Source organism: Candoia aspera, chromosome 4, assembly GCF_035149785.1.
Source record: "Candoia aspera isolate rCanAsp1 chromosome 4, rCanAsp1.hap2, whole genome shotgun sequence".
NCBI lineage: Eukaryota > Metazoa > Chordata > Lepidosauria > Squamata > Boidae > Candoia > Candoia aspera.
The window spans coordinates 1382768-1397565 of record NC_086156.1 but is presented as its reverse complement, the minus strand read 5'-3'; the positions used below and the strand labels follow the sequence as shown (position 1 = coordinate 1397565).

Genomic DNA, 14798 nt, shown 5'->3' with positions numbered 1-14798 from the left:
ATTGTGGACTTCAACTGCCAGAATTCCCCAGCCCACAGGGGGAATTCTGGGAGTTGAAGTCCATACATCTAAAGATACCGAGATTGAGAAACCCTGGATTAGATGGCCTACTGACTCCAGGACTGCAAGCATGTTCTGTGAATGCAGGCACAAAGTGTCCTTGCCTGGTTATTATGAAAAACAGAGCAGACAAAAATGCTTGTTCCCAACACGACAAATGCTTTAACCCTACAGTTGCATGGAGATCATTTCCTGCTCTTCGCTGTGGCCCTCGAAGTGTGGATCATATCCAGAGCCCCGCTAGTTGGCTTCCCCTCCTGCCCCACTTGGGTGACACTTCAGGCATGTGTGAAGGCCAAGAGCTGGTAAATCCATCAACCCCACTGGTCACTGGATTCCCCAGCCTCCAGCCAAGTAGCCTTGGGTTTGATCACATGTCATTTATTGCATCACCATCTGTTTCAATCTTTTCTCTGGATTGGCCAGATCTCTGCTCAACAATTCAACACAGAGCTTAGCCAGATCAAATCCCTCTGAGAAAACAGCACAGAACGGGCCCTCCTCAGTCTCTCTGGCTCCCATCCGAAGCATTTCTTGAGCACCGCAACCTTCTCTCCTCTCCCCCAAATCACAGGACAGCTGCTGACATTCCCCTGGCGAAAAACGTGACATTCTTATCCTGGACCTTATACTGGTAAATGCGCTGGAGGTCCCTCGCAGCTCTGGATTCCCATGAACTTCTTCTGATGATCGTCAACTGCAGCAAGAAGGGAGCCCCCTTAGTTTAAGATCCACCTTCACAGCTTGCTAAAGAGGGAGGAATCTAAAGGCTCAGACAGATAGCGCCTATGTACAAATGGAAAATCTTAGCCCAGTATCTCCATCTGTAGGATGGAGCAGAACAAACGTTCCTTTTCCCAACATTCATGGAGAGGTTGGAGGTGAAACAGATTGAATATGGGAAGCACATCAGGGAAACCAAATTCAGAAATATTAACACTGCCAATGGAAGCTGGGTGCAGGTTGTGAAGACCGCCGAGTCCAGCCTGCCATGATTTCGTGCACCCTGATATGTTAAGACGATGGCTCCTGTCACCTACAGGAGTGATGGGAGCTGTAGTCCAATCCATCTTCAAAGCCCCAGACTAAAAAAGCTGGATAAATCAACTTGCCTGCTCCACGCAGGAAATGCAGAGGAGCAAGCTCTAGAAATACGCAGGAAGTCCAGTTGTGGCTGAACCAGACTCTGCTTGAAAACTTCCAGCAAGAAAGATGGAGGAAGGAGGCCGAGGGACTCACCTGCCCGTGGACTTCCTTGCAGTAGCCGGTGGCTAGGCCTTCTGCCCACAGAATGCTATTACAGTGGTGACGGAGGGACTTCACCAGAAGTTCACTCTCCTCGTCCACCGAGTCTTCACTGCTGTGCACCATTAATACCAAGTTCCCCTAAAAGGGAAACCATAAATTATTAACTTCTTGACCCTTCGGCCTGGGTCTGGAACAAACCTGGAGACGCTGGTGGGTGGCTGAGCTCTTCAAAGCCTCTGTACCTGCTTGAGATTTACACCATGGAAAATAATCAGCAGGCAGGAAACCAGCCTCAGGGAGCCCACCTTGCCAACACGGCCTGTAAGACTTTCCTTTTTCCTAACCCTTTGAACCCTGTATCTCTTAGGTTTGCCCCATTTTCCACCAGCAGTCACGGCTTGGTGTACACCAGGGGACAACCAAGTTTTCCAGCCAGCAGGCCCTTTCATAAGAACCTGTATTTATTTTATATTTTAACTGTTTTAATTGTAACTGTTTTAATTGTTTTATAGTTATATTGTTGTAAGCCGCCCAGAGTCACTCGCTGAGATGGGCAGCTATAGAAATCCAATCAATCAATCAATCAATGAAACCTGCACAGTTGTGGGGCCTGCCCTCTGGTCTCCTCCCTGACGACGTGGGGTGGGATGTGATGACTGCATTTGCTCCTTCTGGACATTCACGTTCTCTTTCATTTCTTCATTCTTACTATTAAAATGTAAGCCGCCCAGAGCCATCTGGAGTTAAAACCTCTAACTTTAAATAAATAAATACGTAGTACCTGAATGGCCACTACTGAGACTTTTGAGAATTGATGTCCATGTGTTGGAAAGGCATCCAGAATGGAGAAGACCACCCTAAAAAGCCTTGCCTGAAAATAAGGGAGGCAGCTAAGGCTGAAAAGACAGGATTGGAAGGGATGGTGAGAGAACCCAAGGGAAAACAAAGCCTCGGTTCACACATTAAACCATGGCTGGTAGACCAAACCACACTGGCTATGGTCTCATACCTGGTCAAAATTAAGCAATACCAAGACTGTGGCCAATCACATTCAACTGTTGTCTCAAGCAAGAGTGGGGAATGATAGGGACCACAGCTCAAGAGCAGAATGCTTCCTCCGCAGATAGAAGATCCTAGGATCAAGGCCCATCGTGGTAAGTGAAGAAGGATCAAGGAGCAGAAGAAAAGAGGGGGGCTAAAATGGTTCAACAAGGATCTAAGCTAAGAAAAATCATGTCCTAGTGCAATCTGGAAATCAGGGGTAAGGGATAAGAAGATTTATGGGGAGGAATTAAAGAGAAGACTGCTCCATGAACTTGGCTTTCTTCCAAACCACAGCTAGATCCAGAGTTAGAAACCTCCCAAGAAAGTTAATGGAGTGTTACCTTTAACTGAGAGTTCACGGTGACTCTGCAATAATGAATGAAATTCAGAATGTCCATCAGTCTCACACCCAGGCTCAGGAGGACACTGAGATCGTCCACAATAAGCACAGGGCATTTCCATGGGTCTCCACCAACAGCGGGGCTCAAGGCTGTCCGGACAAACTCATAAAGTGCTTTCAGGTTCGAGCCATCTCCACTGCAAAGGACGGATGGGGAGATGAGGTCAGCAATACTCTATGGCCCAACTGGGAAGTATCAGCCCTGTCAGGCCATCTCCTCATGCGGTCCCAATTCAGTGGCATCTGATGACTCTTCAGTCCCCTCTATGGACCAGGCCTCTGTCACCGAACATGTTCAATATCAGCCAAGAAGTTTTAACAAAGCACCAGTGTTACTATACCATGCCTTCTGTCCCATAACTGACATGAACTTTTGTTCCAGAGCAGAAAAGCTTACTCCCTCTACTGAAGTTTAGGCACTGAAGAATTGGGGAGAAAAAGAAAATCAGAAACCATTCACTCTCTTGGGCAGTGTTTCTCAACCTTGGCAACTTTAAGATGTGTGGACTTCAACTCCCAGAATTCCCCAGCCAGCAAAGAATTCTGGGAGTTGAAGTCCACACATCTTAAAGTCACCAAGGTTGAGAAACACTGCTCTTGGGGCTCACAGAGTAGCCAAGTGCCAAGAAAAGATGATTCAGATAGGTGAAAGAGGGACCAACGCAATTAAGTGAGCAGGAACCAGGATCAGGTAAACAAGAACAAACAAGGAAGAAACCATACCCCAATCAAGTTGGAAGGAAAAGCTACCACATATAAGCAGTCAGCAAATTCCACTCCCCCATGCACTGATGATTGTTATCTAGCCTGGTAATGAAATGTCTGCAGGAAAACAACCAAGCTCAGCAAACACTAAGAACTGAACAAAATTAAGTAAACGAGACCATCCTTATTCTCCATTCTGGCACTCTCAATATGTGTTGAATATCCACTCTCATTAATGCCCTGCCAGTGGGGACTTTGGGAGATGGTCCAACATATGCAGAAGGAAGATCTACGCCTGGATCTGTGAAAACCCTAGTGTCTCTTGCCCAATTCCATGGATATTATAGTGGTCCTGGCCCAAAATAACTTGCAAGACCACCTACTCCCATATAGTCCTGCCTTTGTGCTTAGATTTTCAATGGGGCATCTTTTTCAAGTCTTATGGTCATGTCTACCATCAACAGACGATGATGCTTTTTCTGTGGTGGGTCCTAGATGATGGAGCAAGATGCGTTGGAGATGAAGTTGTCTCGTCTCTATGCTACAGTGTAGGAGGAGACTGGCTTAAAACACCTCTTTTTAAGCAGGCCTTTTTGTTTGGGGAAAGTCGAGTTAATGGTTTCAGTGATTTCAGTTCTTACTTCAAATAGTAAATCAACTATGTATTGGCTATAGCCACCTAGATCTATAAAATGGGAGTAGACAATGTACAGTTTTGAAAAAGTAAATAAATCGATACAACCGTTAGTTAAAGGTCTCCAAGAAGGTTCCACATTAACTGATTACAAGAGCTTCCTACCATGTAATCAGAAGTTCTGGAAATATACTTTCACCAGTGAAATCTTAGAATGGTCTTGTAAAGTTGACGAGGCTGAAAGACTCAGTCGCTCAAAAACACTTTGTCACTTAGCAGGGATGTGAATTCTGGTCTCTAGTCCAGTATTTCCTCCACCAGAAAAACCACAGGCTTTTCAAAAGCCATTCTGGATTTTTCCCCTGGAGCAAAGCAGGTATCCATGACTGGCTTGGCTGCTCCAGGAAGCTTAGCTAAAGCCAAGTCTTCCTAGGCTATAATATTAAAAGGAATACCATGTACATGTTTAACATCACGTATATTGTTTGATTTCTCCCCTATATCTCCTGAAAGGAAGGCAAGATACCTGATGAATTGGAAAGGATTGGTATCGTCTGTCTCCTGCGCTCCACCAAACACAACGTGCTTCGCGGATTTTAGCCCCTCAAAGAACACAAGCTGATCTTGTTCTTTGGCTGTAATGAGATTAACTCCCTACAAAAAAAAAGAACATGAAAAATTCATTTTTTTCTGAACAAGGAACAATGAACAGCTAAACCAGGGTTCCTCGACCTTGGCAACTCTAAGCTGTGCGGACTTCATCTCCCAGAATTCCCCAGCCAGCTTTGGGGAATTGAGGTTGAGGAACCCTCTTCCTTGGCCTTTTCTGCACTGGGCCACCTGCAGATGATGACCCTAAATGTGATAAACCAGTTCTGTTCTTGGCATCACAGATGATTAATGACTCCAAGGGGCATCTTTCCATCAAATGACTGCCATAAAATGAAGCTTCACCAGCAAGCGTGAGGTTCAAAAAAGACAGCAGGCAGAAGCCACCCAATGTTACCAGCTGCTGCTTGTTTCTTTACGAAAGTATGGATTATGCAGATGGTTCTAATTAGATCCCAGATCTAATCCAGGCAATTGATTCCTTATAATGTCAAAATATTCTCAGGAAGGAAGCCTAATGTTAAACAACCGTTAGTCTTAAACAGTGAGAGAAAAACCTTTTGCAAATCAAAAATAGGAATGCCTATTCCTCTTCTGGACAGAATTTCTTTGCATTTTCAACTCATTTTTTACCTTTGCTGTAGCAGATGGCGATACGTAGAAGATACTAGACACCATCAACTCCACCTTTCCCCAACCAGTCACCTTCTCTCTCTAGATTCAGTAGAACCGCAGCTCCTGGGATTCTTAGTAAGCATGCTGGTTCGGAATTTTGGGATCTGTAGTCCCACATCAGGAGGGCAACAGCATGAAGAAGGCAAAAATCAGAAGAATTATGCCCTTTAATAAAAATGTGTGAGTTGGGAAAGGTGCCAGCAATCTTCCTGATTTTCGGCTCTCCTTCTATAATGTCTAGACCAGTGTTTCTCAGGCTTGGGAACTTTAAGATGTGTGGACTTCAACTCCCAGAATTCCCCAGCCAGCCATGTCAGTCAGACATTTTATTAATCAAAGCAAATATTTGTAGCTCAGGGTTGAACTGTGGAGTCCTCGGTGCTCTCTGAGCCTGGTTGTTTTCTTGCAGACGTCTCATTGCCAGACTAGGCAGCATCTTCAGTGCAAAGAGGGAGGGGGCCTTGCTCTCGGTTTATATACCATGGCTTGCCCTGCTTGTGTTGGTGGGGGTGCTGTTCCCTCCTTGGGAGTTCTTTGTGTTGTGAGATTAACATACAACATTAGCAAAGACTGTAACAGCCACTGTGTAGGACAGACAGGCAGAAGACTAGCAGAGCGCATCCACAAACACCCACTGGCAGTCAGAAGACACGATGAGAACTCCTTAATCTCACAACACGTGGACAGACTCAACCAAGGTTTCAACTGGGAAACGGTGAGCATCCTAAACCAAGCCAAATCCAAAAATGCCAGAGAATTCCTGGAAGCCTGGCACTCAGACAGAGCAGCCATCCACAGACACATAGAGATAAACAATATCTACATACTATTCAAAAGAGACAACAGAAAAGCCAAAAGACCAGGACACTCCGTTGCCAGCAATCAACACCCAGATAGGCAAAAATCAACACTAGGATTAACACCAGATGAACCATCAAACAGCACAAGACACCCTAAGCAAGGAACTATCAACTCAGGCAGTCAACCAAGCAGCAAACAGCAGCCCAATCAAAGAACTCCCAAGGAGAGAACACCACCCCCACCAACACAAGCAGGGCAAGCCACGGTATATAAGCTGAGAGCAAGGCCCGCTCCCTGTTCGCACTGAAGACGTTGCCTAGTCTGGCAATGCAACGTCTGCAAGAAAACAGCCAGGCTCAGAGAGCACCAGGACTCCACAGACATTGCATTACCAGATTGAGTAACATGATTCCATACACTGATGTTATCTAGCCCCAGAGCAAAACACTTGCAGGAAAAGAGCCAAGCTCAGAGTGCACCAAGAACCCACAGTTTAACCCTGAGCTACAGATCTTATCTACTATTGGAAATGTCTAGAATGGAGAAAGCTGATCTACTGCAATGATAAGAAAATTTGATTCCAACTGGGAATCAAAGAACGCGGGCATTTTCGCCTAGTAGATATAAAGCAGTTATAGCTAAGAGATCTATCTTAGCCATGTATCTGTGAGATTTACTGTATATCCTGCTTTCCCTAGAACCCCTTACTCATCACAGCCACCTGCACAATCCATGTCATCGTATCAAGACTGTTCCCCCTTTTCCTCTGTTTAAATCCCTGCTCCTACCCCAACATGGTCAGACAAGAAGGGACAACCACGTGACCAGGACAGGTGAGAGAATGACCTGACCCAAAGGCATTTTATGGATAGTGAAGCTCGCTCAACAGAAGGGCTGAATAGCACAGCCCGATCCACAGGACATTGTAAGAGCCCCCAGGATTCGACAAGAAGAACGTGGCACTGCAAGCACAGATTACAGATTTTTAATATTTATTGATTTATTTATTTTGCATGCCTGGGCACAAAAGGGATCACTCTGTGCACAAGATTAGAGCTTTCCATTCGGGGCTGCAACAGTTTGGACAACCACGAGGTGGCGTCAAAGCTCATGCTTCTGTTCTGCCATCTAGTGGCCACCCAGCATTTTGCAGCCCTGAATTGGTAGCCCTACACAAGTGACCTGAATCACCTAAAATGTATGCCATTGAAGCAGCTGTGTGAAAAAAATTGTAATGAATAAAAAGAGGATTCCTTCCTTGTGTGGACAGTGAACTCCTCTAGGGGTTTCCAAGCACAGAAACCATAGCAAGCAAGCAGGCATTACTGTATTATTATTATTATTATTATTATTATTATTATTATTATTATTATTATTACTACTACTACTACTACTACTACTAATACTATTATTATTTATCTTGCCTTTTTTCATATCTGGTCAACTCAAGGCAGCAAACATCCCTAATCCTCCTGCCTCCCATTTTCCCCACCACAACCACCCTGTGAGGTGGGTTGGGCTGAGAGAAGGGACTGGCCCAAAGTCACCCAGTAGCCTTCCTGCCTGAGGGAGGCCTTGAACTCATCCTCTCTGGGCTTCTAGGCCAGCTCCTTCACCACCACACCAGACTGGCTCTCAGCATTGGCATCAACATACAGGTAGTCCTCAACTTATGACCATTCGTTTAATGACCATTTGAAGTTATGACGGTGCTGAGGAAAGTGACTTGTGACTGGTCCTTGCACTTACAACCATTGCAGTGTCCCTGCAGTCACATGATCAAACTTCAGGCACTTGGCCACCGGCATGTATTTATGACAGTTGCAGCATCCCAGGGTCACGTGATCGCCATTTGTGAACTTCCCAGGGGGCTTCCGACAAGCAAAGTCAATGGAGGAAGCCAGATTTGCTTACCGGCCACGTGATTCTTTTAACAATTGTGGCAAAAAAGGTAATATAATTGGGTGTGATTCATTTAACGACTGCATTGCTTAGCAATGGAAGTTCTGGTCACAATTGTGGTTGTAAGTCAAGGACTACCCGTAGTTTTCCTACATTCTTTGGGATTTTGATTTTTAAAAGTTCTACCCTGACTGATACCTTTAAAAAGATGCAGCCCCATCTCACATGACAAGAGAAGAACTGGGAGGCTACCCCAGATCGAAAAATGCAGGATTATTTTAATGCATAAAATAAAATCCACCCGGCTTACCAGTTTTTGAGCCACAATGCTATAATGGCTGAAGGACTGCATGAGGCCGAGAAAACAGACTTTGCAGCCAGCTGGGAAAGAGGAAAGACACACATTATCTTACTGTCAAAACCAGGCAAAATCCGGCTGCGGTCCCACTGAAAGTGCCTCCTACAAAATGGGGGACTGGGCTCTGTTGGCCATCTTTGTCATCTGCTGAACCAAATCTAGCAGTTAACGTAACACTGAAGTTGGTTCCCAGCATTTAGTCACACAAAACTTCAGAAGGAGTTAAAAGACTCTTCTCCAACCTGGCAATGTCCAGATGCCTTGGAAAACATCTGTTATTTCCATGCTAACCGGGGAAGTTGGGAATTTAACTCCAAGATTTCTGAGGACCCCAGTTAGAGAAAGGCTGCACCGCCCCCACGGTTTAGGCTGCGATAAGGCCGGTTCTTTATGTGGGGAAGCTTTGGGCAGGAATTTCAAAAAGTCCACAGGTATGAGGTAAGCACTCACACCCCAAAGTGTCTTCTCCCGCAAAAAAGTGTACACAGCTGACATATTTTTAATGATGAAAAGCAGATGCCTTCATTTGAACATAAGCAATAGGTTCTGGAATAACCATTACCCTGCATACCTTTCAAATAGAACGAGAGAAAGTGGTGGACCAGAAAGCTGGCATCTGTCTTGGTGGCGCAAAGCAGCGTCAACTTGCTCTGCAAAATAACACAAAGAACAGACGTGACCCTCTACCAGCCGACGATGCCCAAAAGGCCCTGCCCTCCCTTCGGCTTCCAAGAATTGGCACTGGAACCCGTATCGTAATGCAGGATTCCTCAACTTTGGCAACTGGCTGGGGAATTCTGGGAGTTGAAGTCCGCACAGCTTAGAGTTGCCAAGGTTGAGGAACCCTGTCGTAATGGGACAATAACCCAACACGTGGCAGCTCTTTATGAGGCAGCAGGCGGACTTTATTCTGAAGGCAGTTTTTATGTTCCATTGATTTGACCGTAATTTCTTTTGAGTGTTGTGAGCCGCCCAGAGTTGTTGAGAGCTGGGTGACCTACAAGTTTATATTATTATTATTAATTATATTAACTATATAATATAATTAATTAAACTATATATATAATTAATTTATTAAATTATTATTAAATTAATAATAGGCGGCAGTATTGCAACCGAAACTCTCCCCACAACCCGAGTTCGATCCCAGCGGAAGCCGGATTCTCTCTCGGGGAGCCGGCTCAGGTCGACTCAGCCTTCCATCCTTCCAAGGTCAGTGAAATGAGCACCCGGCTTGCTGGGGAAGGGGAAGGCCATGGCAAACCACCCTGCTCTATAGTCTGCCAAGAAAACGTCACAAAAGCGGCGTCCCCCCAAAGGGTCAGACAAGGCTCGGTGCTGGCACAGGGGACCTTTCACCTTCAATAATACTACTGAGGTGGTTGAAGAATTTTCGCACAGACGGATGGCTCAGAGCAGCCAGAGGAGGTGAGAGCATTCCCACACGGTGCTTGGAGCACCTGAATTGTTTGCTTAGGATGCAGCACCGGCCTCTCTGGAGCTCTGGAGGCCCAAACTGAGCCCAGGTGCAATGAGCTTCCAAGGTCTCCATCCCAAAGGATCCAGTCTAGCGGATTCTGCTGCCTTTAATCCACCCGGCTTTCTTCACAGGAGATTTAAATGCAGAAAATCAAGCTCCCAGCTCATCATGCTTGCAGCCTTCTCCAACCTGATGCCCACCCCCAGATGAGCTGGACCGCTGTTTCTCAACCTCGACAACCTCAAGACGTGTGGACTTCAACTCCCAGAACTCCCCAGCCAGCATGCAGGGAATTCTGGCTGGGAAAGTCTGGGAGTTGAATCTAAAAATTTGAGGCTGAGAAACACTGAATTGGACTACAATGCCCAGCATCCCCTGCCAGCACAATCAGAGGCCACCAAGCAGGGTATGCAAGGAGTGAGGCTGAGACAAGGGTCAAACCTAACTTATAACTTAAAATACAAGTTTAAATACAAAATGCAAAAATCCAAGGGGGACAACTGATAGGCCGCCTCCACGCGGTGTCCCCTGGGCCTCCTAAGACTTTTGGGAGCGGCTAAATGGTTTATCATATAGGAGGCAGCCAGAGAATCCGATGGATCTCCTGGCTAGAGCACATCCATTTTTGTCATCGTCACTATGCCGCCATACGATAAATAAAATAAATACTTGAAATACAACCCTTCACCCGCATACCGGGCTTGCAAAATGACCCCTGGTTCCTTGGGAGCAATGCCTAAAACGTTTTGCCCCAATGGGGAACCCAGGGGGGGGGAAACTACAAATCCCGGCATGTCTCGCTCCAGAGCACGGTGCGCGTGGCGTCTTGGGAGCAGAGGCACGACCTTCGCCGGCTGTCCGCCCGTCCGTCCGTCCATCGCGCGGCGACGGGATCCGAGAGAGGTCAAGGCGCGCCGGGACGCGCTGCTCACCCGCTCCGGCTGCTCAGCGGAGACCCCGAGCAATTCGTTCAGCGCCAGAAACATCCCGCCGGGCAGCCGCGGCGCCCTTTGAGGCGCGAGAGGAACCCCGCTCTGCTGAGCGAGCAAGCGACGGGCCGGTGGGCCGCGGCCTGCTCGGGCAGCACTACGCATGCGCCCTCTGCCGCGGCGCCCTCCCCGGCTCTGGTCGTGTCCTGTTGGGGGCGCCCTCTGCCGGCAAGACGCAGCGGTGCAGTGGGCAGCAGAAATTTCCCAAAAGGAGGGACTCTGGGCGGTTTACCATAAAATCAAAATATAAAATTCAATACAATTATAAATGCCATAAATATAAATAAATAGACAATAGAAATATAAAATGTGCTAAAATCCAGGTGGCTAAAGATTCCGTAAATGTAGAAGCAGTGAAAGACTTTGTGTTTCTAGGTGCGAAGATTACTGCAGATGTAGTACATGCTGGGCTTGAGGAATCCAAGGCTGGAGTTAAAATCTCTGGAAGAAACATTAACAATCTCAGATATGCAGATGATACCACCTTGATGGCTGAAAGCGAAGAGGAACTGAGGAGCCTTATGATGAAGGTGAAAGAAGAAAGTGCAAAAGCTGGCTTGCAGCTAAACCTCAAAAAAACCAAGATTATGGCAATCAGCTTGATTGATAACTGACAAATAGAGGGAGAAAATGTAGAAGCAGTGAAAGACTTTGTATTCCTAGGTGTGAAGATTACTGCGGATGCTGACTGCAGTCAGGAAATCAGAAGACGCTTAATCCTTGGGAGAAGAGCAATGACCAATCTCGATAAAATAGTTAAGAGCAGAGACATCACACTGACAACAAAGGTCCGCATAATTAAAGCAATGGTGTTCCCCGTAGTAACATATGGCTGCGAGAGCTGGACCATCAGGAAGGCTGAGAGAAGGAAGATCGATGCTTTTGAACTGTGGTGCTGGAGGAAAATCCTGAGAGTGCCTTGGACCGCAAGAAGATCAAACCTGTCCATCCTCCAGGAAATAAAGCCAGACTGCGCACTTGAGGGAATGATATTAAAGGCCAAACTGAAATACTTTGGCCACATAATGAGAAGACAGGACACCCTGGAGAAGGTGCTGATGCTGGGGAGAGTGGAAGGCAAAAGGAAGAGGGGCCGACCGAGGGCAAGGGGGATGGATGATATTCTAGAGGTGACGGACTCGTCCCTGGGGGAGCTGGGGTTGTTGACAACCGACAGGAAGCTCTGGCGTGGGCTGGTCCATGGAGTCACGAAGAGTCCGAAGCGACTAAACAAATCAACAACAAAACAAAGATTCCGTATCCATCTGTGAGTAAAGGGCCATTTTAGGGGGCTAGCCATCCCCAGGAATGACTCTTCCCCTTCCCACTCCAGGCACGCTGGCAAAACCAGGTTTTTAGTTGTCTTTGAAAGTCCAGGAGCAAGGGGGCCTGTCTCACCTCCGGGGGGGAAATGTTCCAAAGGGCGGGAGCTACTGCAGAGATGGCACACTTCCTGGACCCCGCTGGACGGAATTCTTTTACCGATGGGGTCCGTAACATGCCCTCTCTGCATAACCGGGTGGGGCAGGTCGATGTAATAGGGACAAGACAGACCCTCAGGTAGCCTGGTCCTGTGCCATGTAGGGCTTTAAAGGTGATAACACCTTTAAATTCAACACCTTGAGTTGGACCTGGAAGCAAACTGGCACCCAGTGCAGCTTGTACAGTAAAGGTGTTACGTGTGCCAGCCTTGGGGCACCTAGAATTACCCGCGTGGCCGCATTATGGACCAGCTGTAGCTTCCGGATACTCTTCAAGGGTAGCCCCATGTAGAGCGCATTGCAGTAGTCTATACGGGAGATGACCAGGGCGTGAGTGACCGTTCGAAGGGCCTCTCGCTCCAGGAAGGGGCGTAACCGGCGTACAACACGAAGTTGTGCAAAGGCCCTTCTGGCCACGACTGCCACCTGCTCTTCGAGCAGGAGTCGTGAGTCCAGGAGGACCCCCAAGTTACGCACCAAGTCTGTCTGGGGCAGTGCAACCCCATCCAAGACTGAAGGTGGCAAATTCCTCGGAGCAGAGGGGCCGTTAACCCACAGCCACTCGGTCTTACCAGGGCTCAGTTGAAGCCTGTTGTTCCCCTTCCAGACCCCAACAGCCCCCAGGCACCTGGAAAGGGCAGCCACAGCATCACTTACTTCCCCCGGGATGGAGATGTATAACTGAGTATCATCCGCATACTGATGATACCTCACCCCAAGGGGACGGAGGATCTCGCCCAGCGGTTTCATGTGGATGTTAAATAGGAGGGGAGAGAGGACCGAGCCCCGCGGCACCCCACAGAGGAGGGGCCGTGGGCCCAACCTCTCCTCCCCTACTAACACCGACCAGGACTGGCCCTGGAGAAAGGAGGTGAACCAGCGTAAAACTACGCCACCCACCCTTAACTCCCTGAGCCAACCCAACGGGATACCATGGTCGATGGTATCAAAGGCCGCTGAGAGGTCAAGGACAGCTAGGAGGGATGCACTGCCACCATCCCACTCCCACCAGAGGTCATCCATATGTGCGACCAATGCCGTTTCTGTCCCATATCCTGGCCTGAAACCTGACTGAAAGGGGTCTAGATAATCCATTTCCTCCAGGACCCTCTGGAGCTGCAACGCAACCACTTTCTCAACCACCTTTCCCAAAAAAGGAAGGTGGGAGACAGTATAGTAGGGTCCAGGGATGGCTTCTTGAGGGGGGGGTGCACCAGTGCCTCCTTAAAGGCAGTCAGAAACACCCCCTCCCTCAAGGATGAATTGACCATCACCTGGACCACATGCCACATGTCACCTCCCGGGCTGCCTTCACCAGCCAGAAGGGACATGGATCTAACTGACAGGTGGTGGCATTTACAGTCGGAGGATCTTGTCCACTTCCTCAGGTCCAACAGGACCAAACTGTTCCCAGATAACTGGGTAAATACATTCCCCAGGAATCTCCACAGACCCTGTCTCACGCTTGGAGTCCGACTTAGAGCGAATCCAAGCAATTTTATCCTGCAGATGCTCCGAAAATTCCTCCGCACGGCCCTGTAGATGATTTTCCGGACCCCCTTTCCCCAACAAGGATCGGGTGATCCTAAACAGGGCCGCCGGGCAGCAATCTGCAGATGCAACAAGAGCAGAGAAATACTGCCGTTTCGCCGCTCTTACCGCCACAAGGTAGGCCTTAATCACGGCTCTAGCTTGTGTCCGGTCGGGTTCGGCCTTCGTCTTCCTCCAGCGGCGCTCCAGGCGTCTCTTAACCCTCTTCAGGACTCTCAGCTCCTCCGTGAACCACGGGGAGTGTCAGGTTCGATGGGATAAGAGAGGCCGCACAGGCGCGATCCTGTCCAAGGCCCTGGCCGTCTCCCTATTCCAGGCCGCAGCCAGGGCCTCCGCTGGACCGTGCAGCAGACCCTCGGGGATAACCCCCAGCTCCCTCTGAAACCCTGCCGGGTCCATCAGTCACCGGGGCTGGACCAGTAGAACGGGTCCTGCCTCTCTGCGGAGTGGGGCAGCACAAGAGAATCTCAAGGCCACCAGGGCGTGATCCAACGCCATTTTGGGGGGGGACCATTAAATTGTGCTGACTTTGTAATTGTTTTTCCATTGGCTTTTGTGCTGTTTTTCGTTCTCAGCTTATATTTCAAAACAGCCTGCTCAGCCTCAAGTCCCCAGTACTACAAGTCCCACCATCCCCAGCCAGCAGGGCCGAGTGGGATGGGAGTTGTAGTCTAACACATCTGGCAGGCTAAATTGCTCAAGCCCCCAGGGAGGGCTGTTCCTTTCCCCTTCTCAAGGACACTCTGGTAGCCAAGATGCAGCTAGATGGAAAGCAGGATTATTGTTATTGTTATTTCTAGGCATGGACCCACAGGAGTTCTCCAGCCTGGCACTCCACACGCATCATGACTGCCTTCCAGA

At 48.2% G+C, this 14798-nt stretch overlaps 1 protein-coding gene across 1 annotated transcript; it reads right to left on the bottom strand.

Annotated features, from left to right (window-relative positions):
* Window positions 1-425: 425 nt before the first annotated feature.
* On the bottom strand, window positions 426-10996 carry ELP6 (elongator acetyltransferase complex subunit 6). Its single transcript, XM_063303248.1, has 7 exons — window positions 10849-10996; window positions 9008-9086; window positions 8389-8459; window positions 4618-4745; window positions 2694-2889; window positions 1300-1446; window positions 426-757 (listed from the first exon to the last, which is right to left on the bottom strand). The coding sequence occupies exons 1-7, from the start codon at window positions 10900-10902 to the stop codon at window positions 629-631; spliced, it is 804 nt and encodes a 267-aa protein (XP_063159318.1). The 5' UTR covers window positions 10903-10996; the 3' UTR covers window positions 426-628.
* Between the last annotated feature and the right edge of the window lie 3802 nt (window positions 10997-14798).

Bases quoted from the DNA above. Each gene is read 5' to 3' on its own strand.
- ELP6 (XM_063303248.1), bottom strand. From the start codon at position 10,902: ATGTTTCTGGCGCTGAACGAATTGCTCGGGGTCTCCGCTGAGCAGCCG. The intron at 2,890-4,617 runs GTATCTTGCCTT...CGTCCTTTGCAG, and splicing joins AATCCTTTCCAATTCATCAG to TGGAGATGGCTCGAACCTGA. The intron at 1,447-2,693 runs GTAACACTCCAT...TTTCCCTTTTAG, and splicing joins CCGTGAACTCTCAGTTAAAG to GGGAACTTGGTATTAATGGT.